The sequence below is a fragment of the Triturus cristatus genome, chromosome 4_1, assembly GCF_964204655.1.
Source record: "Triturus cristatus chromosome 4_1, aTriCri1.1, whole genome shotgun sequence".
Classification (NCBI taxonomy): domain Eukaryota; kingdom Metazoa; phylum Chordata; class Amphibia; order Caudata; family Salamandridae; genus Triturus; species Triturus cristatus.
Window position 1 is genome coordinate 744,311,475 of NC_140585.1, and position 26,362 is coordinate 744,337,836.

At 43.8% G+C, this 26,362-nt stretch overlaps 1 protein-coding gene across 1 annotated transcript in view; it reads right to left on the minus strand.

Moving 5' to 3' along the window:
- LOC146855455 (putative tetratricopeptide repeat protein 41) overlaps positions 1-26,362 on the minus strand; it is a 380,695-nt gene that overhangs the window by 163,895 nt on the left and 190,438 nt on the right. Inside the window, exon 7 of the mRNA XM_085651143.1 lies at positions 23,712-23,910. Coding sequence (XP_085507269.1) covers positions 23,712-23,910 — 199 coding nt within the window. The remainder of the gene's footprint in view (positions 1-23,711; positions 23,911-26,362) is intronic.

Consider the following 26,362-nt stretch of genomic DNA (forward strand, 5'->3'; position numbering starts at 1 on the left):
CCCCAAAGGAAATATTTTTCAATTAAAATAAAATAATTAAACTAGTTAAAAATATAATTTAATTTAATTCTTAAAAAATAATATAAGAATAAAACCATTTTTACGTACATTTTACAAAGTTTCATAACCTTCTTTAAATAAAAAAAAGAAACATTCATTTTTATAAAATATAATAAAATTACTTTGAATTAATTCTATTTTTCACTTTTAATAATTTGTGATACAAAATATGTATTTCTTTAGGTGGGATTTGTGTTTATACTTTATACTTTCAGAAAATTCAATGTTAATTGATCATATTCAAATAATTAAACTTTAAATTTAAGGTAAGTTATGAATGATAGTAAGACAAAAAGGGTACAAAGTTCCTCATACAAGTTAAGAAAAAGTAGTGATTTCAGCACAAAATGTCGTTTGCCATGAAAACGGAGGGGGAAACCCTTTAGTTGGAACTAGGGCCCTCACACACCCAGCAAGCTAGGTGTCACCTCACTTTCCTTTTAATTAGGCTGTTTACCACTTTATTAAACACAATTCTTGTGGACTAACAGTACCTATTTTATTCTTACACCACATCTACACATCCTAGGGCCCCTTACCCCCACAGCACCCTTCGGCAGGAACAAAAGATCCCCGCCAAAGAGCCCCAATCTTGGGAGCCCGTCAGGAATTGCAGCGCCGACCTGACGAGGGGCAGGCTCAAATGATGAAGCATGACACCTAGCTTGCTGGGTGTGTGAGGGCCCTAGTTCCAACTAAAGGGTTTCCCCCTCCGTTTTCATGGCAAACGACATTTTGTGCTGAAATCACTACTTTTTCTTAACTTGTATGAGGAACTTTGTACCCTTTTTGTCTTACTAGTTGCTTGGGTATGTACACTGGACCTCGTTAAACCTACCCATCTATCCCTCCTTTTGTTGACAAGTTATGAATGATGTAACTTTTTTTTATTGTTCTAAAATAAAATAAATATATAAAATTATTTCACAATAATATTTTAAATGTAAATGATATTCTATTTTTTTTAATTTAACAAACTTTTACACTTTTCCGTATACTTTGCTATACAGAGAACCTGCCCCGGTGGGCAAGACCTCCGCCAACATGTGAAAAGTTACTAGTATTAGTTGTACACCATTAACTTATCTTTACTTAATTATTAATAACTGTTAAATTAATTCAAATACATACATAATTAAATAGAAATACATTTTTAAAGACTGATTTTCAAAAAATCCTATCTATTGTAAAAGGCTTATATTTATTTAGTATGTAATAAAAAGCACACAAAGTTAAGTATAGAATTAACTAAAATTCATGTATATTTTTTCTTTAAAAAATTCTGTTACATTTCGCTTTTAAAAATACAAAAAGGTATTAAACTATTTCATCATTAAAAACATTGATTAAAAAAATATTTACAATTTTTAACAATCAATTTAATTTAGATATGTTTTTGAAAAGTCAAAATCATTTGTTTTCAATTTACGATTATTTTCTATAGGGTGCTGGACTTACTACTGCTCCTTTTTAGCTGTAGTAACCTACACTCATAAATGTGCCTCCACCTCCTGTTTCAGGGGATGGAGTTATGCAAAGCTATACTCATACTTCTTTTAACTTTTAAAATCAACTTAGAAAGGTTTTGTACTAATAGTAGGAGGGATGAAATTCCAGACTTAAGGCATGCTTCCTTGAAAGGCTTATTTTAATTTTTGTTGGTTTCCCTAATGGATTGTGTCTATAAATGGAGAGTGTCTGTGTTTTGGGGTGAGCAAGAATGCCCTGCAATAACAACTTATGCGCTGCCTCAACTTGCATAGATTTATGAACTATACATATGTGAAGCTTCTCTACACTACGAGTAGCCAACTCAGTGACCACGACTGGGATCATGTGTTCTGAGCTTCTAGTTATAGATTCTAGAGAAGTAGCAGCATGAAGGGGTGCTTTTAAAGAAGCAAGAAAGATTCTGGTGATACCTGTCAGCAAAGCATTGCCTTATTCCACTCTTGCAAGGACTCGTGATTGGACAATTGTTTTAAAGTCTTCTGCTGTGATAAGTGATTTTGGGCCAGATGTGAAAGAGACTTTATGACACAACCACGACTGTTTGACATATGTAACAAACTGACTACTAGGGGGCCTGGTAGCAAATGCACCCACTTGCTACCTAATACAAACATCCATTTGATGGGCAATAACTATGCACACAAATGAGACATCTGACACAACCGTAGAGGCTCATTGCTTGCCCTGTTAATAACACATCTCCAAAAACGTACTCAGGTTGGGGATAGAAACCTCAGAACTATTAAACAAAATTCATCCACAGACCATTAAATGAGCTGCAATAGCATTCCAATTGTGAGCGATATGTGTCAAACAACACTAACAACTATATATGTTCCTTAAAAACTGTGCCTCATCTTTTTAACCCACTTGAGCCTGGACACTCACTATAAGTATGTCTAATATGCTGTCAACTGGATCTTACTTATCACCTTTCACATTCATTGCCAATTGCATGTGAGCAATCCTTTCTATTTTGGGATAATTGTTTATTTGGTAAGTTGTTTGGCAAATTACCACACGCCATGACCTGAAGACATCTCTGGCACTTGTCTCAAAATACCAGGAACAGGTACACTTTCTGGAGGTCTATAAACATTGGGGGTTATTCACAAAAGTAAACCTGTGCATGTAAATTTACTACAAGCAAATTTACTCTTACACTTTTGAGTAACTTTACTACTTTTTGCTATTCCCCATTTACAAGCTAAAGTTACTCAAAAAGTGGGGGAGCAAGATGGCTGCACATTAGTGGAGCTCTGCTGGCTGCGGAAGGCGTTTGGCATGGTTCAGCACTTAGGGCCTTATTTTGAGTTTGGTGGTCCAATGGGCCGCCAAACCCACGGTGATAGTGCGGTTACTGCCACACCAGTGGTCCAACTGCCCTATAACAAGTTGTGCGGTCGGACCACCTTGGGACAGCTGCTGCTGCCAGGGACCCACGATCCCTAACAGTCTTGCAGCGGTCTGAGGCCCCTAATATTGAGGCTTTGCCTCTGCGGCACCGCCAAGCATATCAGGGGTATCCTCACCGCCACAGTTTTCATGGCGGTAAGCCTGACATAAAGTGTGGTGGTGAGGAAACAAAAGGGGGGCCTACAGGCCCTATGGTGCTTCTGCACCAGGGGATGCATGCAGGGGGCAGGGGATGCATGCACCCCCAGTTCCTGCAGGGCACGGACTTGGCAGTCCATGCCCTGCAGGAACATGCAATGGCTTCCCCATTGAGATGCCTTGCTAAGGCTCACGTATGAACCTCAGAAATGCACCGCCGTGGGCCAGCCCCTGCAGGACTGTCCAACATGGATTCCTGTTGGAATCCGGTGGGTGGTCACATTATGGCTTTGGCAATGTGTCAGCGGGACGCTGGCATGGCGGCCATAATAAGGCCCTTAGAGTGAATATCCAGCCAAAAGGAGTACCATATAACAGGAGTGTGCACTGAAGTACTAACAGACATTTGGGTGACCTTAAGGTGGGGACGAGGTTCTGCCATAGAGTGCTGCATGGCTCGGAGGTTAGCCACCATCTTGGAAGTAAATGAAAGATTGATCGATTGCGGCCTACATGGGGAGAGAAGTGATCAGAGCCCAGGGAGAAAGGCAAAGTCAGGGCTGTCCAACACTGCTCTAATCTGAGGGACAGCAGTGTTAGGGTTTAAGAGCGACTGCGGCACAAGCCTTCCACCAGTGTGGGCCGCAGACTCATGGGGGCGTGACAGTCTCCGACCATCCTATCATGAGTGCTGTCCATGCCATGCGGGAACTGTTTTTGGCATTTCCATTGCATTGCCCATTTTCAGGGCACCACCTTGAGAATGTCAAACACAAAGCCTGCCACACAGGAGAAAACTCCAAATCTGGCGGGCGGTCTGACTGCGGCTTTGGAAGGCATAATCAGGGTCTTAGTGGGTCCTTTGAGGTACTCATATTACAAGCACTGACCAAATAACCTATAAAAAATACAGATAAGATTGCCCCCAACCAAAGTGGAAACCCCAGGGCAATAAGTCAAGCAGAGGAATTCTTAAACTGTCCCCAGCCCTCAACACAAACCTAATCAGGCATGCAAGGCGATGATTCGTTGCCACCATTTGGAGCAAATGAAAACGCTACGGTACTCAAACAGATCCCATTAAACTTGCTGACATATTCAGATGAGGGGTGCACACTGCACCTTCTGTAACAACGTCAGTACAGTGCGAAAAAATGTAATGATCTGCTTGTGTCCCCTGCCCAAGCACAGAGTGATCGCAAAGAGTGGTGGGATCAGCAACAACACATAAGACACTGGCAAAAGGGAACACAGGGCATTCAGTGGTCACCTCGGGCAGTCCACAGATGACCAACTGATCCTCGAGCAGACTATCCAGCATAACGCACAGCCACTGTAACAAGGGACTCAAATCAGATTTGAAGCATGTGCAAGCCAGAGTTCCAGAAGAGGTGCGGGGAGAGATTATGTTGTGCAGCTCCCCTGCTTCTCTATAGGTGCCACAGGGCAGCATGAGAGAAGCAAGCCAAGATCACCTTTGGGACACGGTACACTGGCAGGCAGATTGGGGCTGGCGACACAACTGAAAGTACAGCAGCCAAAGTTCAGCTAGCAGCAGACAAAGCCTCAGATATCTGTGTACTCCCACTAGACATGAAACATAACTTAGAAAAAATGTATTCCAAGATAGATATTCTCACAGATCCTCTGGACGTATACAAGAGGGAGCGAACAGTGATGGTAATCGATGCATGTTGCAGCAGTGCACATCGGATATCAAGGACACAATTAAAGGGCAAAATGAGAGGCTACTCCAGATGGAGAAAGTACTAGAAGTACAAGGAAGTACAAGGAGCCAAAAATCAAAACCACAAAGCAAGACTATGGGGCAAAATCCAGGAGGCAACAAAAATAGGAAGAATGACAGAGTACATAGACTAAATGCTCCTATAAATATTTGCTGAGGCCCCCTTTATCCTTCCGTTCTCAATCGAAAGGGCACTTGGATCGTGAGGGTCACACCCATCTCACACATGTCTCTTTAAATTAAAGATGGCAACACAGTTCTGAGACTTGGTAGGTAAAGGAAGAAAGTCAATACAACGGCAACACCATCACCATTTCTACCTACCCGGACTTCAAAATTGCAGTCCAGATAGTGAGCAGAAAATTCCTGCCAGTAAAGCACACACTACAAAAGGCAGTGGTACGATACCGTTTGCTCCATCCCGCAAAGCTCTGCATACTAGTGAAACCATGTGATAGCAAGTCCTAAGCAAGCTAACAAATTCATAAAGCAAAACCTAGAATGCCTGACGCAACTTTTAAGAGGCAGGACACGTATTCTTGTAGCATAGAAGGTTTATTGAGAACATATGGACTGACCCCTGGGACACAACTGCTCTCCAGTCCAACTGCAACCCTCTGCCTTCTACATTCCACTCTAAACCCAGGCAGACTGGTTGCTAAGGAGCAGCAGTGTTCAACGGCATCATACAAATGTTATTAACATAAACAAAGATGACCAATGAAGAATACAACACTTCTTCCTTCCTTAAATTTTTTTTTTTTTAAAACAAAAAACTATGGGGCAGATTTATGTTCCCTGGCGCATCCCTGCAAATCAGCATGGATGCACCAGGGAAGATGCGTCACGCAAGTTTACCCTTGCGCCACAATAGATGCGCCGCATTTACAATGCAGCGCATTGTGGCGCAAGGATAAACAGATGCGTGACGCATCTGATAGCGGAAGGGCAGCGCATTGCTGGAGTTGCGTCGCAAGCGCGACGCAGCTCCAGCAAGGCTCGGGGGTGCCCTATCGGTACAATGCTGCGTCAATCCTTACGCCTGCTTCAAGCAGGCGCAGGGATTTGACGCAGCATGGCCGGAAAAGTGACTGAGTGAAATCTTGTAGATTTCACTCAGCCACTTTTCGGAGGTGTTCCTGCGCCGGAACGCCCCCCCCTGTGAAGGTACGCCCACATGTGGCGCAAGCTTTACAACGTGACGCATCTCCCTAGATGCGTCACGTTGTAAATCTGCCGCAGCATGGCGCTGGCTTTGCGCCGCCGCTGCGTCACAAAAGTGACGCAACGGCGGCGCAAAAGTGACGCACAGGGCTTATAAATCTGCCCCTATGTATATATATAGTCCTCATACTTTTTAGGCATAGTACATGAACGTCCCACATTAGTTCTAATACTTGGAGTGGGTACTCTAACAGGATGAGGACCTGTTTTACATCTATTGGTGTTTTGTTTGAGAACTGGGAAACATGGCTACTTCAGTATCAGAACATGGTGACACTTTTCTAGTATTCCACCAATTACCATCATCCAGTTTTACACTATGACCTTTAACTAGAACAACTTTTTTTGGAGAAGACCATTTAGAACAACCTTTTCTTGCTCTGTCTCCCACATACACTCTCACAAACATCCCTTGCATGAAACAACATTTAACCTTCACAATGTTCTTGTTATGACAATGACAATACCCTTTTTGGTATTTTTCCACTCTGTCCCGCACATCATTTAGATTGGCATTATATTTCCCAGCTCTGTTCATCCAAGCTGGTACAGCCACAGAACATGGTACTCTTCCCTTAAGTAAAGAAAAAGGTGTTTCCTTTGTCACTGAGTGGGGTGTGGTACGATATGACCACAACATGTCCTTAACTTGTTTCCTCCAAGTTCCATTATTCCTGCATGCTAACTGAACACACTCAACCAAAACTCTATTGAAGCGTTCTACGAGGCCGTTACCCCATGGATGATAAACTGGCGTCGTAGTGTGTCTGATGCCCCACTTGGTAAGAAAAGTCTCAAATTCTACTCATATGAATTGGGGCCCATTATTAGTGACAATTTCGGCAGGGCAACCCTCCCTTCTAAAAATGTCCTCAGAAGAATGGGTCTTGTCGCTACATCCACATGCTATGCAATCACGAACATAACGTTCAATTTGAAAGTCCCTACCAGGCCACCAAAAGTCTACCCTAATTCTTCTTTTCATGGCCGACATTCCAAAATGTCCTTCATGCATGATGCTCAGTAACCTTTCTCTACAGTACAATCAACCTATTCCCTCTTCTAAGTAGATCATCTATCACATTCAACTCAGACCATATTAGTTTGAATGAGTTTAAATCTTTGTGTAATTTCCACCCTTGTTCACAACAGAAGAGCTTTCTAATCTTGTTTAACACTACATCTTCTTCAATAGCCTTCCTCCATTCATCCTCACTAATGGCACCGCAGACAGAGCTATACTGTTTCAAAAGTAATGTGTGTTTGGGTGTATGTAGGTGGGGGTTGGTTATGGTTAATGTCCCTGGCAAGGTTGGATGGCTAGAGTGGGTGAGAGGTATGTGGTGGGTCAAGGAATGGTGCAGAGTGTGTGTGCAGACATTGAGAAGAAACCTGCTACAAACCACAGTCACTACTCACTATTTGCCAATTTTAGCACATGGTAACAGAGCTGACTTACCTCACAGTCAACACGCGGATACACTCCTATACCTGATTACACAGCGCAATGATTTCACTTAAGCTCATCATATGTAACATACGTGGGCTAACCAACCAGTGATAAACACAGCAGGTCCTTGTCTACTTGAATAGACATGAAATAGTTATAGGTCTCCCTACGTGACACATCTGGTGCAAGCAATGGAATCTAGGCTCTGGGCTAGATTATACATTCTTTACACACTCTGGCCAGTCATAATCATTTGTGTTTATGGCCCAAATGTAGACAGAGAAAACTTTTTGCTAGAGCTGTGGAACAAGATGCTACAATTCAATCCTAGATCTGTTATATGGAGAGGTGTCTTCAACGTAGTGCTTAATCCAAGTGAAGAGAGACTAAGCACTGACACCCGTAACTGCAAAACAGTTAGAGGAGATCATCGCAGATGACCATCTGAAAGACATATTGCTTGTGAGAAACCCAATGTTATGAGAAGGTATTTGCATTTCCAGCTCCCATGATACCTGGTTCAGGTCGAAATAGTGGCTGATCACTAACGATATTTGTTCATGGACCAACCGAGTGGAACATATTTTCAGTGATGCTTGCACTTGATCTATCAGAGAAGCCCCACGGGGCATTCTCCAGGCATCTCCCCAATGGTGCTCTCCATGACACTGTATTCAGGGGTGAAATTAGACATGAGACAGATGTATTTTCATCAACAATGAACAATCTTGTTAGAACCCCTAAACTCTGTGGGAGGCAAATAAGGTGGTCATAGTGGGGTAAGTATTGCCATACAAGCAGTGATTCTAAATCAGGGGTCTCCAACCTTTCCTGTAATGAGGGCTCCTCCAAATCAGTGAAAATCACCGTGAGGTACTGAAGGCCAAGTAACTCATGCATTGTTACTAGACACCCCCTCGCCCAGCTTCACTGACTTAAAATCTAATGTCCATGGATCCTGATACTATAGTTTAAACAAAATACTGTGACTAGGGGTAGTATGATAGGGCTGCCATGTGTGTCAGTGAGTGACTGAACACAGATTTAAATATGCAATAGCATTGGTGGGCATGAGACATCAGTACTTACTGAGGTCCGTCAGCACCAAATTAAAAATACTTGCAGTAAGTGTTAGGTTACACAACTGTGAGGCATTCTTAACTCTATTCACACTCGCAAATCTGGACAAATTCACGATTCAATTTTTCCATTAGCCTCCTTAGTTTCGATCTCACTTTCTATCACTATTAATCTGAAGTTATAACTATGCATCAGAAGTTGCAACACAATTAATACATGTTAAAGGGTTTATGGTTTTGAACCAATACCAATACATATGCTCTTAAAAAATAATTTCGGGAGGATAGGGAGGGATGATGGCCAGCTCCGCAGCATTATTTGAATTCAACCATCCATGATAATTGATAATCTTCAAATCAACCCAGTGGAACAGAGCTGACCTGGCTGTGGGAGAGACGTGAAGGAATGGGCAGGAGTGAAGACTGACTTGGACTGTGATGTGTCTCCTTGGAGGCCTGGCATTGACAGGGACAGGTAGTAAATCTGAGGTTGTGCAAATGCTTGCTCTGCCATGTTGGGTGAGCTGCCAATGCTGCCTCTGCTGTCTGCAGCACCTTGCATTAACAGAAGGTCAGCAAAGTGGTGGAGAGCCACTGTGATGGAGGACATAGGAGCTGGCAGAGCTGACACTTAGCTGGGTGGAGCGTTTGACAAGGGCAACCATTGTGGAACAATATTGGTTCCAACCAGGACTCTCTGCAGGACTGGGGGCAGGAAGCATTATAGGCTATCACTACAATGGTAAGTTGGAGAAGAGGGTCAGCCCAGGAAATAAGTGAGCCCCATGCTGTGCTGTGGAGATGTGCGCAGATGGATGGGTAGACTTGCAATCCTTCAGGTGGCTGGGATAACAACCGTTTGCAGCCCCTTAGTGGGGGATGAATCGATACACTGATGGTCAAACTGCCCAGAGTTGGCCTGAATACATACCTGGTATGACTGAGACACATTCATTGTAAGCAAACGGGTGGGCCTCCACATGGAAATAATGCTAAGCTGGAAAATCTGGCAACGTGAAGACTGTATACTGGAGGATGGGGACACCAGTGTGAGACAGCATTGTTGGTGATGCGAACTCTGACAAAATCCTACATGTCTCAATTGTCTGGGGTGGACAGAGTTCAAATGTTGACATGGAAGCGCAGGGAGCGCTGCTGCTCTTGTGTTCACTGGACAGTATAGCAGGCACATCCTTAGACATGTTGGCGGACTTTGATTGCAGTCTCATCAGCTTACTGTTTGCCCATGCCCACTTGACTCAGCGAGCCCCATAGCCAGTGGCAAAAATGGACAAGGGTGACCCAAGGCAAGCATACTGAGAAAACACATGCGTTCTCACCATCAAGTCCGTGAAGATTCAAACACAAAGGCCCTTCTGCCGTGTGATTTCTAGGACTGACGCTAGCTTTCCGATAACGCCTTACCTCAAATATCATTGACAATCTGGTACTGGATGAACAACCTTTTCCTCTTACATTGATGCCATTGACCTGGACTGCTTTGCTAATTATGGCCATTAGTTTAGCCTAACCTTGATCTTTTGATCAGTACCAGCCGCGCAATTTATTTAAGCAGCACCAACTATATCTCCATGATTAAGATTAGGAAAAAGGATCCTTCCTCATTTGCAATATTTATTGTCCTGATGATGGTCTGTTAGACTGACGCCTTTTAAAGACCGAAACGTCAACTCCACCATCTATTTCTGAAACAATTACTGTGAGCAAGTGATTATTATTCTCATTAGGAGATATGTCATTTTTTATTCCATTGGAATAGATGTCATTTTCATGAACTGTAGGATCAATTTTATTTGTACCTCTCTCATGATTTATTGCTGAATTGATTGTTCATTTGTATCCCCCTGTTTTAACTTGATTCATCTACATAAATAAGTTTGTACATAGATCAAAAGATATTCCCGTGTTTCTATGCTTTCTATGTTCATTAATTGATGTTGTCAGATGACAATTGGGTGTATGATGTAACTAGACTCACTCGTTAAATAACTTCAGAATAACTAATCATTAATTTTTTTGAAATAAAACCCCTTGTAGGCATTTTTCACTTATTACTATTTGAGATAAATAATCAGCAGTGCATTGATGGATAAATTGATACATTGCCTCAAAGGATAGATCATCTTGATTAGCCTTCTGCAATATAGGATGGGGCTATCTGGCCCTGTCTTAAACTGGTTCTCCTCCTTCCTGCACAATCGAACGCAGAGAATCAAAGTCAAACAATCTTTGGCCGCAAGCACCCCAGTCACTATTGGGGTACTTCAGGGATCTGCTCTCTCGCTCACCCTCTTCAATCTCCTCATGGAACCGCTAACTGCTATTTTAAACGGGTCAAACATTCAATACCATATGTACGCAGACGATACGCAACTGTATTTGAAGATCTCCTCTCCAGATGACATTAAAACTCTTAATGGAGCGTACCCAAAAAACTCAACAATGGCTAACACATAACCATCTGTTACTAAATGCACTCAAAACAGAATTTCTCCTGATTACACTCCGCAACCAAGAGACCCCAACGCAAAACTGGATCAAAGATATCTCTGCACTCAACTACTCCCTCCACGTGGTGGACTCCGCTTGCATTTTAGGTGTCACTCTGGACAAATTTCTAAACATGCAAGGACACATCAGGGCCACTACTAAGAGTGCGAACCATCAGCTCAACACTCTCTGGAAAATCAAACCTTTCCTACTTCCTGAGGACGTCCAATCAGCAATCCAATCACTTGTTATCTTGCGAGTTGGATATGGCTTGGTAACCCTAGCAGGGCTTCCTAAAGCAAGGTTAGCGCCACTAAGAGCTACTCTGAACGCCTCTGCCAGACTAATCACAGGCTCCAGAAAGCATGATCATATTACACCTGACCTAATTCAACTTAACTGGCTTTCATTGAAGCAAGGATCCGCTTCAAGTTTGCTTGTCTGATACATAAAGCTATTCACCGCAATAGCCCTGTTTACCTGGCAAAGAAACTCGAGCTCTCTGGTTCCAGTCGAAACTTAAGAAGCTTGAATACCCTACTCCTGAAACCACCCAAATTCAACAAAAAAAGAACCTACAATTGCACCTTCTCAGGTCTGGCGCCAAGAATCTGGAATGCCCTTCCAAAGGAAATCAGAACTGACCCCTCAACTGCTTTTTTTAGGAAACAAGTCAAATGGCTACTTTTGGAAGAACTTCAACAGCAATAGCCTCTATGTTCTTATGATAATCACTTCCCTCGAGTGCTTGACAAACTTTTTTACTTTGTGTATTGAAATGTATGCCTGACAATCTTTCTCTCTAATATAGTTTAAATGTGTACTCGATTTGAAATGTACTGTATCGTTCTTGGGGTGTAGTGCTCTGCTTAAACTGCACAGTCTCTTCTAGTAGGGCCTTCACCTGGTCCTTCCTATGCTACCTTTGCTGTATTGTAATTTTACTGTCTCCCCATGGCAAAGCAAATTGTCCTCTCTGTACAGCGCTCTGATACCCGTTCTGGGTCTTGTTCACACTTTATAAAACCTTTCAAATAATAAATAATAAATAAATAAATCTTAGGAAGCAGAAAGACAGGCACACCACAAAGACAGATAGGTGGAACAACAGGCCCCGACCTCAAAGATTAGTCCAGCAACACATCCCGAAAAATTACTTCAAATGCAGAAAGTTCTGGAATCATTTGTAGCTGAACTGTTTGGCAGACTGAAGATTTCAGACCTGTTAATCGTAGAAAGAATGCATCATTTGCTCACTCTGTCACTCCACCTGGTGCCCGTCAAAGACCCAAAATGGCTAGACTGCTGAACTATTGAAACTGTGATGTGGTGCTGCATTTAGCGAGAGAGATGGTGGAACTGTTGTATAAGAGCATATCCCTCTCCATGTACCTCAAATTCACACTAGCAGTGCAGGAGGTAAGGTGGGCCTTCATCCCAGCAAAGAAACTCTTGAGAGACACCTATGTGAAACACAACATGTTGCACCCCGTCAAACTAGAAATTCTCATGGGAAAGAAGCCTCTAATCTTCACGGATCGCAAAGCGGAGGTTAAGTTTGCGATGACTACATTTGGGAACAGCAAAGATTGATGCAAATTACAGTAGCTGGTGTCAGAAACATCAACACTTTACGCATCACTTGTGGTTAGAATAGTCAAGCATTCATCAAAGGTAGATAAACATAGACATTAGGTACAGTTACAGTTTCTTACATTTTAGTTATTCAGAACATTGTATCTCTAATTGTGATTTCTTGTAATTCATATTGAATGCAAATTTAAGTAACATTCTGTACTTTAAGATGGAAGGTAAAAAAAGTGTCTGTTTACAAACCAAGATGTCGCTCACGCAATGATGGTCTTGTGTCTAATGGGAAAAGAACATGAACTAGAGTGTGGCAGCCATCTCTGAACTCTAGCATATCAAGGTGCTCACCTAGAAGAACCTTGCTTCCCAATGGCTGCATCTCGCTCAGTTTAAAGATTGAATCTCACTATGACGATCCTGTGTAATGTTCTTGTTGTTGGAGCTCCTCCGTCATTTTTCGTATAAACATGAAATTCTTCATCAAAGGAGTTATAGTTTGTTATAGACTTTATAGAATTGAAGTTACTTTTTTGACTTGCAGTGTCAATCTCATTCCTTCTAAAACATTTTTGCATTAAGCATTTGATTTGCCTTTCGGAACGTATTGTGAACTGCATTCTATATTTGTAAAGGGAACTGAAGGATTAGTTTTGCCTACCTATATCGTTACACTCAGAGGAGTTAGACCTTAGGCTAATATTTCCAATTATAAGTTGTAGGTAAACAATTTTGTATTCAGAAGCAAATATAGCTGAAGTGTTACCCTACTCTAAAAGGTATATCATATAAAGTATGGTAAATAATTCAGGAGATTAAGAAGTAATGTTGTTTCTCTACTTTCTTCAGGACTTGAATGCATAAGAGAAATCCATACCAGATCCAAGAGAGGGTGTTATGCAGTGCACAATTCTTCTTTGCCCCAGTGTTCTCAGGAGTGGCTTTTAGCCTTCTTGGAGTACAAGGTGGGCAAGACTGAGCAGTATTGTAGTTCAAACATCCCTGCAGTGGAACAGTGAGATTGGCAATTGGCCAGGGATGAGCATAGAAAGGAATCATCCACTAAAGACACTGACTGAATGGCACAATACTATACACAATATGCTTTGGTCATGCATATGATATTTTCAGGGGTCAGTAAAAGGGTGTTGTAGTGGTGGGCGTGTGCAATGAGCTTACCTTTGCAGAGAACCATAACAAATTGTGGATGGTTGCTTCTACTTAGGAATATCCTACTCTGATGTACAATACACCTTTTTCCTTACTACGGAGTTTTAAGGTCTTACACACTGATGAGCCTTTGGGCATGTGAGTTCAATCATGCACAGAGTTCTTGTGCAACTATTTGAGTTCTTACTGGGGTCAAGGTTATAGTAAATATAAGACCTCAAAAGTATAACGTTCCCTACTTTTGCATACGTTGGAGTGGCAATAGTAAATGTAACCACTCCAAAGTCCACCACTTTCCCTACTGTAGTTTGGATTGGAGTGGGAATAATAAATGAAACCCTTCCAAAGTCCAACACACTCTCTGCTGTTGTTACAAGTAGAGTGGGGATAGTAAATGTAACCCCTCCAAACTCTAACAGTGTTCCTACATTTGCTTAAATTGAAGTTAGATTATTTAATTAGACTCCTTTGAAGTCCAACACTTTTGTTAGTGTTGCGTTTTTTTTATTGTTGTTATTTTTTTAACATTGTCCATTTTATGTTCATAGTATTATTTTTAAATATTTAGTAATTTCGTATTGTACCTTTACTCTTTAATAATAATTTCAGTTTTCAATTAATTGTGATAAATGTTATCTTTAATATATGTTGGTTAATTTTAGTTTTAAAGTTAGTTGTGATATGATTAATTTTTTACATTGTTTAATTTTTATGTATATATATTTTTTAAACACTTTTATTAAGTATTTGCATGTATAAGCAGACAATGGCATATTGAGTACAGTGACACAAATTGGCCACAAGCAGGGCACGAGCAGTTCCAGTACTGGTATCTATAGCTCCCAGGAGGGAGGTGCATCAATGGTATGGAGCGGGCATCGAGCTCCCCCACCGCAACCCACATCAGACATACACACAGCGGTCTAGTACCACTCTATTTGCACACAGTAGGAAGAGCGAGAATTGGTGAGGGCGGGGGCCTCTCTAGCATGTCTTTGTGAGAAAGTGGCTCTGTATATACTGTTCCCAAATAGGTACAGTGTGTACAGAGTCCACAGTCCCCAGAGGTTTGGCAGAGTTTAAAGTTAGATATAACCTTACTCTCTAAAGTGGTAGCTTGGTCGAGCAGTAAAGCAGTATCAGAGGACAGTGTAGCATTTGTTGTACCCACTCAGTCAGCAAATGGTCTCACACACTCAAGAACTGAACTCTAGGCCAATGGTTTATATAAAAAATATATGGTTGTTTTATTTTAGAACCAACAATACTTATCAAAATATACTTTCTCAGAATGAGATGCTTTAGTTAAATACTTTGCAAAAGGCAATTGACTTTTGCAGATAATAGATACAGTTTTGTTGCAATTGATTACTTTCAGGATTACTTTTCTAACTCCAGGACTGGATCCTAGATTCAGTCCTGGGGCAGTTCCCGGAAACAAGTGAATACATTTGTTTTAGTTACTGTTCTGATTTTTAAGCAATATTTTGCTATTTTAAAAGTTGACACTTAGAAACTTTTACTAATCAAATTACCAATGTTATCCTATGGAAGGAAATTCACTTAGCAGGTAAGTGGGGTTATGGTTACTTTTTATAGGTCAGTGTTGGATCCTAGATCCAGCACTAGTGTATCACCTGTAAGCAGTTGAGAAACTGCGTTTAAGTTACACAGGCGATCTTTGCAAAATCGATACTTAGAAGAAATTTCATAGAAAAACAGACAATGGTTTCCTATGGGAGAAAATTCAAGTTACGGGTAAAGTATGTTCTCGTTACTTTTGTAATCCAGTGCTGGGCTCCCAGGCTCAGTACTGGGGCATCTATATAAAACAGGTAAGTAATTGCGTTTTCACAGTTGGTACGATTTTTAAAGAATATTTGTAGTTTGCAAAAACCGACGGAAGAAATTTCACAGAAAAACAGTCAGTGGTTTTCTATGGGAGAAAATTGAGTAAGTGGTAAGTACGGTTGTAAGTACTTTTCAGGGTCAGTGCTGGGCACCAAGATCCAGCACTGGGATCTCTCCAATAGCAGGTGAGTATTTCCATTTTCTTTACTCGGTTTATTTTAGGTGAATATTTTAAAGTTTAGAAACTCCACACTTAGAAGAAATTTCAGAAGAAGCCAGTCAATGTTACCCTATGGAAGAAAAGTGAGTTAAGGTCCTGGGCACAGACTCAGGGGTCTCCCAGGGTTAGGTAAGTACAGTTGATACACCCTCAGCGGCACAGGGGCAGCCGGGTGCAGAGTGAGTTAGGCCCAATGTTATCCTAGCTAGCAGGCCACGCGGCTGTGGGAGCTAGGCTTCTGGTCACTTGCTCAGGGCAAATGGGAAAGTAGATGGGAGTAGAAGTTGCACTGCCAGGGCCACTCAGGCAGCTGGGTGCAGGGTGCTTTTGAGCCTTCAGGCGCTCAATGGATTTCAAAGGAAAAGCTCAAGGACGAACAAAGGCTGCAAGCTCGGGGACGAAGATTTTTCAGGTGCCACCACCACTTCGAGAGGTAAGTTGGGTAGTTGGAGGATAGGTAGGTACCCAGGAGTCGGGCACAGGGGGCCGCAGGGCGCCGGGTGCAGAGGTGCCCTTTGATGTTGGGAAATCTTACTCTCTGTTGATCGCGGTTGGGGGGGTCCCTGGATCTGAGGCTGCAGGCGTTGTCAGGAGCGTCGAGGTGGGTCCTTGGGTGCCGGATTCGGGGTCACAGTCCTCGGGGTCTTTGTCCACTCCGGCACAGGCCAGGCTTGGCGGGTGCAGAGTGTGCAGGGTTTGTGGTTCCGGGCTGATGCCAGGGGTTAGAAACTTGCTTTGAGCAGAGCCACTGCTCGTGGGAGTCCCAGGTGCTCAGAGTCACAAGGTAGCCAGGTCCTCCGTAGTTTGTGAGGCTGCTGGCCACAGGAGGTGCCAGGATTTAGCAGGAGCAGTTTCGAGGGTCGACAGGCCGGTAGGGCTGGGGCCAAAGCAGTTGGTGTCTTCCTATTCTTAGCAGCTGCACAGCAGGTCTTCTTTCTTCTTGTTCTTCTTTGCTAGTTTAGAATCTGGAATATGAGGAAGGAAGGTTCAGGGTGCCCCTAAATACTAAATTTAGGGGCGTTACAGGTAGGTAAAGGGCAGGGACCACTGGGTCCCTGGCCTGGGGTGGGTACACCCCCTATCCTGCCACTCTCCTGTGGGAGGGGGGCAGTGGCCTAGTCCTGATTGGGTAGGGCTACTCATCTTCAAGATGGCGAGAGCCCAGAGATGTGCTTCACCTCGTCTTCCCCACCTGAGGGGTGGGGTTGGCAGGGCTGGCACATCCCCTGGCCTTACTTGGAGTTTCCGGCCAGTCTTCCCGCCAGAGTGGTGGTCAGAACCGGTGGGTGCCAGTTGCTGAGTACAGCAAGTGGCCTGGAGAAGCTCACAAAGGCGGCATGCCTTTGAAGCTTCCCCCTGCCCATCCTGGGGGAGGAGACCTAGCACCTCGCCCAGGATGTGCATTGTTGCAGGCCCAGGAGAGCGGGGGGCTCTCCACCCAGGGGTCCAGCAACATGTCTGCTGTGTGGAAGCCTAGGCAGCCTCTCAGACAAGACGTGGATTGTAGGTTAGGTTTCAGGGGGCATCTCTAAGATGCCCTCTGTAGTGCTTTGTACATTAAATCCCACTCTGGCATCAGTGCGGGTTTAATGTGCTGAGAAGTTTGATACCAAACTTCTCAGTCTTCAGTGTTGCCATTATGGTGCTGTGGAGTTCATGTTTGACGAGCTCCCAGCACCATATACTCTTAAATGGCAGCACTGCACTTACAGTGCCCAGGAATGGACCTGGGTACTGTAGGGGCACAGGGCTCATGCTCCTGTGCCCACACCACTGGCATAGGGCATCCAGCTAGAGGGGTGGCTGCTGTATGCCAGGGCATTGTAGGTTGTGGGCATGGCACACCGGGATGTGTGCCATGTCGACTCTTTGTTTTGTCTTGTATCCAGACACTCAGCCTGCAAGGGCAGTGTGTGTGTGTTAGGGTACAGGGCGTCTAAGGGTGGCACAAATAGTGCTGTAGCCCTTAGAGGCCTTCCCTGGTCACAAGGCCCTGGGTACCTATGGTACCATTTACCAGGGGCTGACATGTGGCTAGGGTTTGCCAATTTGGGTTTTAGGTTTTAGGTAAGGAACATAGGCCCTGGGCACCTAAATGGCAGGAGTCCAGGGCACACTCAGTCAAAGTACATTCAGCAATTCCGCAAAAAGTGGGGGCATACCATGCAAGAAAGATAGCACTTTCTCACAGTCTTCAAATGCAAGGTGAAGCGGGGGAGGAAAGTCACAGCTCGCTACCTGACTCCCTCTACTCGGATCCCTCAGAGTAGAGTTGTAGCTCACACACGAGGGCATCCCACTTCTGCGCCATGGGGGTTTACATAAGCCCCTAGCTTCTTCCCTGTGGATCGCAGTGGACTCTGAAGTACTCCATTTCAGCATGGTCGCATACCAGTTATGTATATTTTTTATATGTTTATTTAGTCCAATGTATTAATTTGTTGCATTAAATTTCATTTATGAATTAGGTTACACCTATGTTTTGGTTATGCAGGTGTTAGTTTATCTTTTGTTTTAAATTCTTATTATTATAATCAACTTACTGTATTTAAATAATGTTTAATTATTGTATTTATATTTTCTAAATTAAATATGTATATATGTCATTTATATTACCTGCTAAAACTATATCATTTTGATTATATTATTATTTTTAAATATTTTAAATAAATTGTTAATAATGTTCTATATATTAAAATGTCAATATTCATACGTTTTTTGGCAATATTTTGTTCCTCAGTATTTTTGACCTATGTGTCACAATATCGTTGTTCACAATATTTTGTCATAGATTTTGTTTGGGTTCATGTGCAACGATGTGTGCTATCAAAATATAGCCTGCTCAGTTTAAGGGCCTAATTACGATGTCTGTGGGACCGCCACCGACAGCCTGTCAGTGGTGGTCACACCTACACACAGGCCATCAGTCCAACCGCCGCATTTGGATGCAGGCGGTTAGACAGCAGAGGTCGGGGGAAAGACCACCACCTCCGACAGGATCCAAGATCCCGTCAGGTCTGCAGTCGGAAAGGAAGCAGTGCCTGAGCCAGCATTGCAGTAGGGATTAGGATGTCCCTTTCCTACTGCCTAGTCATGGTGGTCCAACTGCTATGAAAAGGCAGTCAGAAAAGGACTTTGAGGGCCCCAAGCAGGGTCCCCGTCCCCCGTGGGCCACTACTTAGTGGCCATGGGATCACATGTAGTGCCACCCCCACACATCTATGCACCATGTGAAAGGCACCACATGGTGCCTGCCACACAATGCATGGATGTGCACAAAGTGCTTTTTCTACTGCGGCTTGTGCTACAGCCCTGTTCCTGGGCCTTCCTCTTTTCCACTTGAAAGTGTTAACAAGTTGGAGGACTTGGTTCTAGCAGTTGATATTGATTATACAGAAGTAGTCCCAGAAAAGAACTGACCCTTAGACAAAACACCTATAGATCGTTTGGTGGAATCTGGTAAAAAAAATAACAATAACGTCCTATAAGAACTATGAGCGCGGTTAGAAACTTAATGTTTTGCAACCCCTGGGTATCACTACTGCGGTATTTGAGGGCAGCAGAACTGATCTCAACTGGTACTTTTATATTGAAATTGTGTTCAAGGATCCCTCCATCAAATGCAAGATTCATGTTGCATGGAAATATTTGAATGTATTGAGGTGTTACCACAGGCTAATTTAAAAATGTTGTTAAGACAGGATAAGTGATTCCTGTCTCTGTAGTTAACAATGACAAAGTAAAATCTTGGTATCAAAAGTTCAAAGATATGTTTAGTAATCACTTAGGAAACATTTCAGACTGCAGACATGTCATCAAGGTGAAGAAAAAATTGTGTACCAGTGAAGAAGAAGTTACGTAATGTTCTCCCAAGTGTGTGTGATGACCTTCAAAAACAAATTGAGAGCATGCTCTATGAAGGTGTTATTTTAGCATGTTGCTGCAACACTCTGGTGTCCCCATTTGTTCTTGCAAGTAAAGGTCTGGTGAGTTGTGTGTCTGCATTGACATCAGGAGATTGAATGAGGCATTGTAGATAGAGAGTTTTCCACTTCCCAGAATTGAGGATCCATTATTGCAGGTGGATCAGTCCAAGTGGTTTACCAAGTTGAACCTTATGTCTGCTTATCACTAGATTATTTTGGACCCAGGCATACATGGCCATTATCACGCTAATTGACATCTACCAGTTCTGCTTTATGCTTTTCGGTTTAGCCTTGATTGCTTCAGCCCTTCAAAGATTTAGATGTGATATGTTGTGTAGATCCCTAAAGTGGTAGCATTCCAAAACGATATATTGATTTTTGGTGAAAGTTTGCCTCTGCATAACGTGACCATTGAATTCAACTGGGAAACTTTACAGGGAAGATGTGTGACTTTAAGTGCAGATAAATGTGTGCTCAGTGCTCCCGAAGTTGAGTAACCAGGATTAGTGAACAGAATTGTCAATGCTCCCATTCCCAGTGATACAGAGCAGCTGCTTTTATGGCATGAGTGAGTTCCACTTGGATTTCCTACAAGGGTTTGCCAACATTGACTGAACCTTTTAAACTGCAGCTAAAAAAAAAGGATGCTAGTTTTGTGTGGAATAAAAAGTGCAATATTGAATTTTTTTGCAAAAATCAAAATAATGATCACAGATTCCTGCATTTCAATCCTTCACAGAAAGGAGTCAGTGACATAATGGTGAATGTGACTGCCTTTGGTTTGGATGTATACTTTTCACTTGTCGATGGTCACCAACAGTACATTATTGGTTTTCCCTTCCACACATTAGGGCCTCTTGAGCATAGATACTGTTGTATAGATGATGAGAAAGATATTGGCTTGTGTGTGAATGGTGGAAAAATTCCATTCCTATGTTAAGAAGCGACAATTTAGGGTGAAATCTGATCACACACCGTTAGTAGATATTTGGGCCTGATTTAGATCTCAGAGGACAGGTTACTCCATCACAACGGTGACGGATAACCCATTCGCCAAAATATAAATCCCAGAGGTTGTGATTGAATTTATATTTCCGTGGACGGGATATCTGTCACTACTGTGATTGAGTAACCCGTCCTAAAATATCTTAATCAGGCCCTCTGTCTGGATTCAGGATAAAGAAAACTACTGCAATATCCGCTAGGTTGGCCACCAATCTCTTGGAACACAATGTCAGAATTCAGTATGTTCCAGGAGAGCGCATCGTGCAAGCTGACTGCCTGTCTAGGTTTCACATTGTCAGTGAATTAGATGAGGTTGTTGATGCCATCGAGCACTGCGTCATTGTAAGCTGTGAGGTCAACACCGTAGTTTGTGAGAGCACTGAGGAATGGAAAAGAGAATTGATTTACATTGACAGTCTTCAGACAGTATTTGATCTGATGTTTGTGGGTGGACAAAGCAAAGAAGCCTTGAACCGGCCCTGTAGGTCTATTGGAAAGTTGCTGATGAACTGTCAGAAATAGATGGTTTCATTTATTTTTGGAGTAACCATTAACCGCCTCTTCATTAACACATAAAATCATAGAAATGGCTCAAAGTAGCCATCTTGGGTGCACTCTCAAAAAGAAAAAGATCATTGTGGGACGGCGGACCGGAAAAACAGACGCGGAGGCTGTATATAATGAGCCAGTTGGTGTTTTTTTATTGACAAGGTAGGAAGAGTGCCGGTCGGTGCGGGTCTCAGGGAGTCCTGGCGAGGTCTTCGGGTCCCTTCTCGTTCCGCTGAGTCTGGACTGTCCCCTTCGGTGAACGGCGTTTCTGGGATGGGCTGTGTGGTTTTCCCAGGGAGGCTCATGAGAGAGACAAGAAAAACAAACAAGAAGCCGTCAGGGACTCTGGCCTGTCTCGCCTATCGGCAACCATAGGTCCATCACCACACCCGGTAGGTGTTTAGGGGAAGTGCAGGGCGTAAGTTTTATTTGCGGGTGCCGGGGTTCTTGAGGGAAAAAACAAAAGGGTTTTGTATAGAAAGATTGCCGATACGTTTACAAAGAGATCAGACCCGACCACCGGAGCCTTCCTTTGCTACCTTGGTGTGCTCTCTTAGGAGGGTGGAAAGTTGAGGAAGGGGCAAACACCAAAGAAAGAGGACAGAAACAAGGGAAGGAGTAAAGAAACCACTGTTCCCGTAACCACCCTCCTCCCCGTTACCCTCCTCTACCACCCACCTCCCTGTCCCGTTTTTTCCCCGTATCTCAGCCACTCACCGGCCCCGCCGCAACTCTCCCGGGTTGCGGCCGCTCTCCAGCCTCCTCCTGTGTGGTCCACCAGTCCTCACACCACGTCTCGTCCTGGGCTTCTTCTTCTTCGTTACTCCGCCTCTCCTCACTCTCTCTGCGCCGTTCCTGCTCCGCTCTGCTCCTCTCCTTCTCCTCTTCACGCTGCTCCTTCTCCGCTCCGCTCCTTTCTTTCTCCCCTCCGGCACATGTGCGTCCGTTTTTAGTCTCGGTGCCCCTTTTCACCTGTGATGGAGAAGTACATCCGGGTTTAGTCCCTCCTACTTCCGCGTTCCCCATGGCTGTGTCACGGCCCGGCCTGGTCTGAGCGCGAGGGGGCGGGGCCGGTGTCCGGAATGTTGCGGCCATGCTGCGGGAGTACGCGAGGCTGTTCTTCCCGGGTAAGGTCTGTTCCCGGGTTTGTTGGGGTGGTGTGGGCAGAGGAATGTCCGGGGCCCTCTCACAATCATAAAAGAGTATTGGTGGCCAAGCGTGGAAACTGAGTTCCACAAATATGGGGAATATGGAGAATGAAAAACATGTAACAACTGTTTTGCCCCATTATTATCCTGTTGTAACCCATATTAAAGCTTGGCAAAAAGTTTGTCTATATTTCTTAGGACCATTCCACATCTGCCTACTCAGTGAAGGTATATGTTAACACTGGTTGACCATTTGATTCGATGGGTCGATGGTATGTTTCTTCGAGAACCTACTGCTGATGCAGTCCCATGTTTTTTATTAAATGGTTTTGTTATGGAGACAGTCCCTGAAGTAATTCCACAGACAACAGCATCCAATTTACCTCACCAGTGCTGTGTGTGATTTTTTGGTTCAATCTGGTGTGAAGCACTTAAGAATTCCCATATATAGACCTCAGAGTCAGAGTTTGCTTCCCTTTGAAGTGTGGATCACATTGGCCCTGATTTTAAGTACACTTCATTGCCTTCAATTAGATGCACTGCTATAATTTCAAACCGGTCTCATTGCTTATAAAGCAATAAATGATGGCTCCCTGGGACATCTTTGAGAGAAAGTTAAGAAACCAAAATATCCAGAAGCTAAAGTAGTAAGATGACTCTCTTCTTGGAATCCCCAAGATTCTTAGAGTGCAAAACATCAAATCAGTCCTTTTCAGAACTTAGGGCGATTTATAGAAAACAACAGGTTGCAAAAGCTAGGCACAAATTGCGACCACAATACATTGTATAGGCAAATGTCACATAGTTAAAAACCATTTTACATTGAAAAAAACAAAAGGTTAAAATTATGTTATAGTTAGGTTAAACGTAACGTTTTAAACTCTAAAAATCAATGAAATTCGACAGTTATAGTTATTTGAAGTAACTATGACTTGTGTCCTTGCCATGCACACTCTCGTCATAAATGTAATTTCAGATGTCGTCAGTGATGTTATCAATGATGTTATAGGACTTGTCATGAGTGATGTAAAATGTGAGGTAATAAACAGTGCATGATGAGGGTGTGAATTATAGCTACTTTAGTTATGACTACAATTCCCATAATTCACAGTGCTTACCCGGGATGTGAAAGAAAGTCATACAAATCCTTCCAGTTGCCACTCATCTTCAAGTGCCAGGGTAACTCATGAAAGACCCTCCTAGACATTGTTTGTTTCTGGAAATACTTCACTAGAAACTGGTGAAGAATTGTCTTTCTCTGATTTGTAGGATTCCGAAACGAAATGGTGCTACATTCCTTCACAGGGGTAATGACACCTACAGTGAATGAAGAAAAAGAACACCTTGTAGTGAGAGTGAAAAACCAGCGCCGGGACACTCGTAAGAGTAGCCATGCGCTCTACAAATACCCATATAACATAACATAACAGTAGAAAAAATCTGCACTTTATAGCTGTACACAATGTCTAACTCCGTAAGTAACAAAGAGTGCTCACCAACGTACAACTCAACATTACCTATGCATGTCTTAATGGTTTCTTCTACACCCCTATCATGGCCATGATGATGCCACCTCCATTTTCCTTTTCTAAAATCTTCACTGCGAACACAATACTTTCCCACATTTCCTACACAGCCACTAAGACAGCCTCTATTAGCAAATATGCCTAAATGTATGATGTTGGGACCAGGACAAAGGGAATACAGAAAGCCAGGCTCCATGCCATTCAAGCGCCTGACACCTTTGAGAAATACCTATATTGTTTATAAATCAACAGCTGCACACTAGACAGAAGGGTTGCACACTAGACACAGGGAATCCAAAGGTTACTATGTGACACCTGGCAACCAGTAAGTGATGGGCATTATAGGGTACAGTCCCAAATGTTCAAATGGATGAATGCTATTAAGCAAAAAGGGGGGCATGGCCAAGCATGATGGCCGATTGGAAATGTTAAGAGGAAGCGGCCCAGCACCTCGCCGCATTCCTAAGCAATCCTGCTGAATCCTGGGGAGGATTGCCCACAATAACTTTCCCCAGGCTGTTGCTGTGTGCCTGTCTGGGGCCAACTGGGAGCTGCAGCTCCGTACTAGACAGCGTAAGAGAAGAGAAGCCCACGGGGCCGGGTCCTGTGGTGGCGTGACCTCGAGCGCTTGAGCAGACCCCTGTGAGCTGGTTCCCCCCTCCTGATGGAGTGAAGTGACTACTTGAGCTGGGCGAGGTGTGGGCCAGATATGGCGGCCTTCTGAGGTTCTGGGCCCTGTAAACATTTAACAAGAAGGGCTGAGCTTTGGTCCAGAAGTGGAGTGCTGGAGGCGGCCTGTTCAAGCCAAAGTCCCTTGGAGGGCCCTAGATGACTGTGAGGGTTATTGCTGTGGCCTGCCCGGGGGACCCCTGAGGAGTCTACGGAAGGCGTGGTTTGGTGCACGGCCGTACCGGAGGAGCATTGAGTACCAGGTGAGCAGCCTGGGGGACTGTGAGCCGAGGTCTGATGGTGTGGGGTGGGCAGGGAGTCTCCTCTTGCTCCTCCCACACAGATTAGACAGTTGCCCTGGCATGGACTGGGGGCTGAGCCTCGGTGTCTGGGAGAGTGTGACCCGCGGGTGCGGTCCTGAAGATGCGTTGAGCTGAGACCTGACGCATGATGAAGTTGCTGTGAGGCTTATTAAAGGGAGCATCCTGTCGAGGATAGGGCCTGTTCTGGTCTCCCTCGTGCCCATGGAGTGTAGGGTGAGGGGAGCCTTACGGCTTGAACCCAGAGTGGAATCTTCCGCTGCCATCTGCAATAGTTCCCTGGTGAGACATAGTCATTGGCTCTTTGACGAAACTCTCCTGCAATTATACCCATCCCATTGCTGACTGTGATCCTCCATGATGCTGCATGGCAAGGCAATATCAGAGTCGCAGCAGTTGCACATGGATCACTTTGCTGGTGCGTGCAGGACTGGCCCGCTACAAACGGAGGAGCGGGGTGCAACCCCATCTTTGGACGCTGCAACCACGGAATCACAAATCCTGGTAACAACAGAAAGCTCCAAACAGGCTCTGAAGTACAAAATAGATGTTATTACGATTAAAGTTAACTTGTTCACTGTAGACCTCAGTGTTGTGTCTGAGCACTCCATAGAAAATGAGGGCAAAGTGCAGGCGCTCGCGGTAAAGGTGACGGATTTGAAGACAATGTACTCACATTATCGCAGTGAACCGCCTACCTTGAAGAGCACCTGGAAGACCCAGAAGAGAGAGCCAGGCATTGTAATTTCCATTTTGTAGGATTTCCAGAGCAGGAGGAGGGGGACACCATGGAACTGTCTATTGAACAATGTCTTACCGACTTGATGAGGAGTGAGGTGCTCTCGATCTTCGTTGTGATTGAATGAGCACATCGGGTGTCGGTCAGGTGCCTACCACTGGGGCTACCTGAGAGTGGTTATTGCCAAAATACTTAATTGCAGAGACAGAGATGCTATCCTACAATGGGCCAGATAGAATGGAAACCCCAGATTTGAAGGTACTACGATACGTATATTCCCCAAATATACCCAAAGGGTTCAGGCCCAGAAAAAATCCTGTTTGGCTGTCAAACAGAAACTCCCGGTGCTGGCACTGCACTACATGCTTCTCTATCCGGTGAAATTGAAGATGATCAAGCAGGGCTACTCCCAATTCTTCACCTCCCCAGAGGAAACTTGGGAATGGTTGCACCGAAGGGGTGGCCATGGACCTGGTGGGGCCCCAGGTGAGGATTCACGTGGGACAAGATCTAGG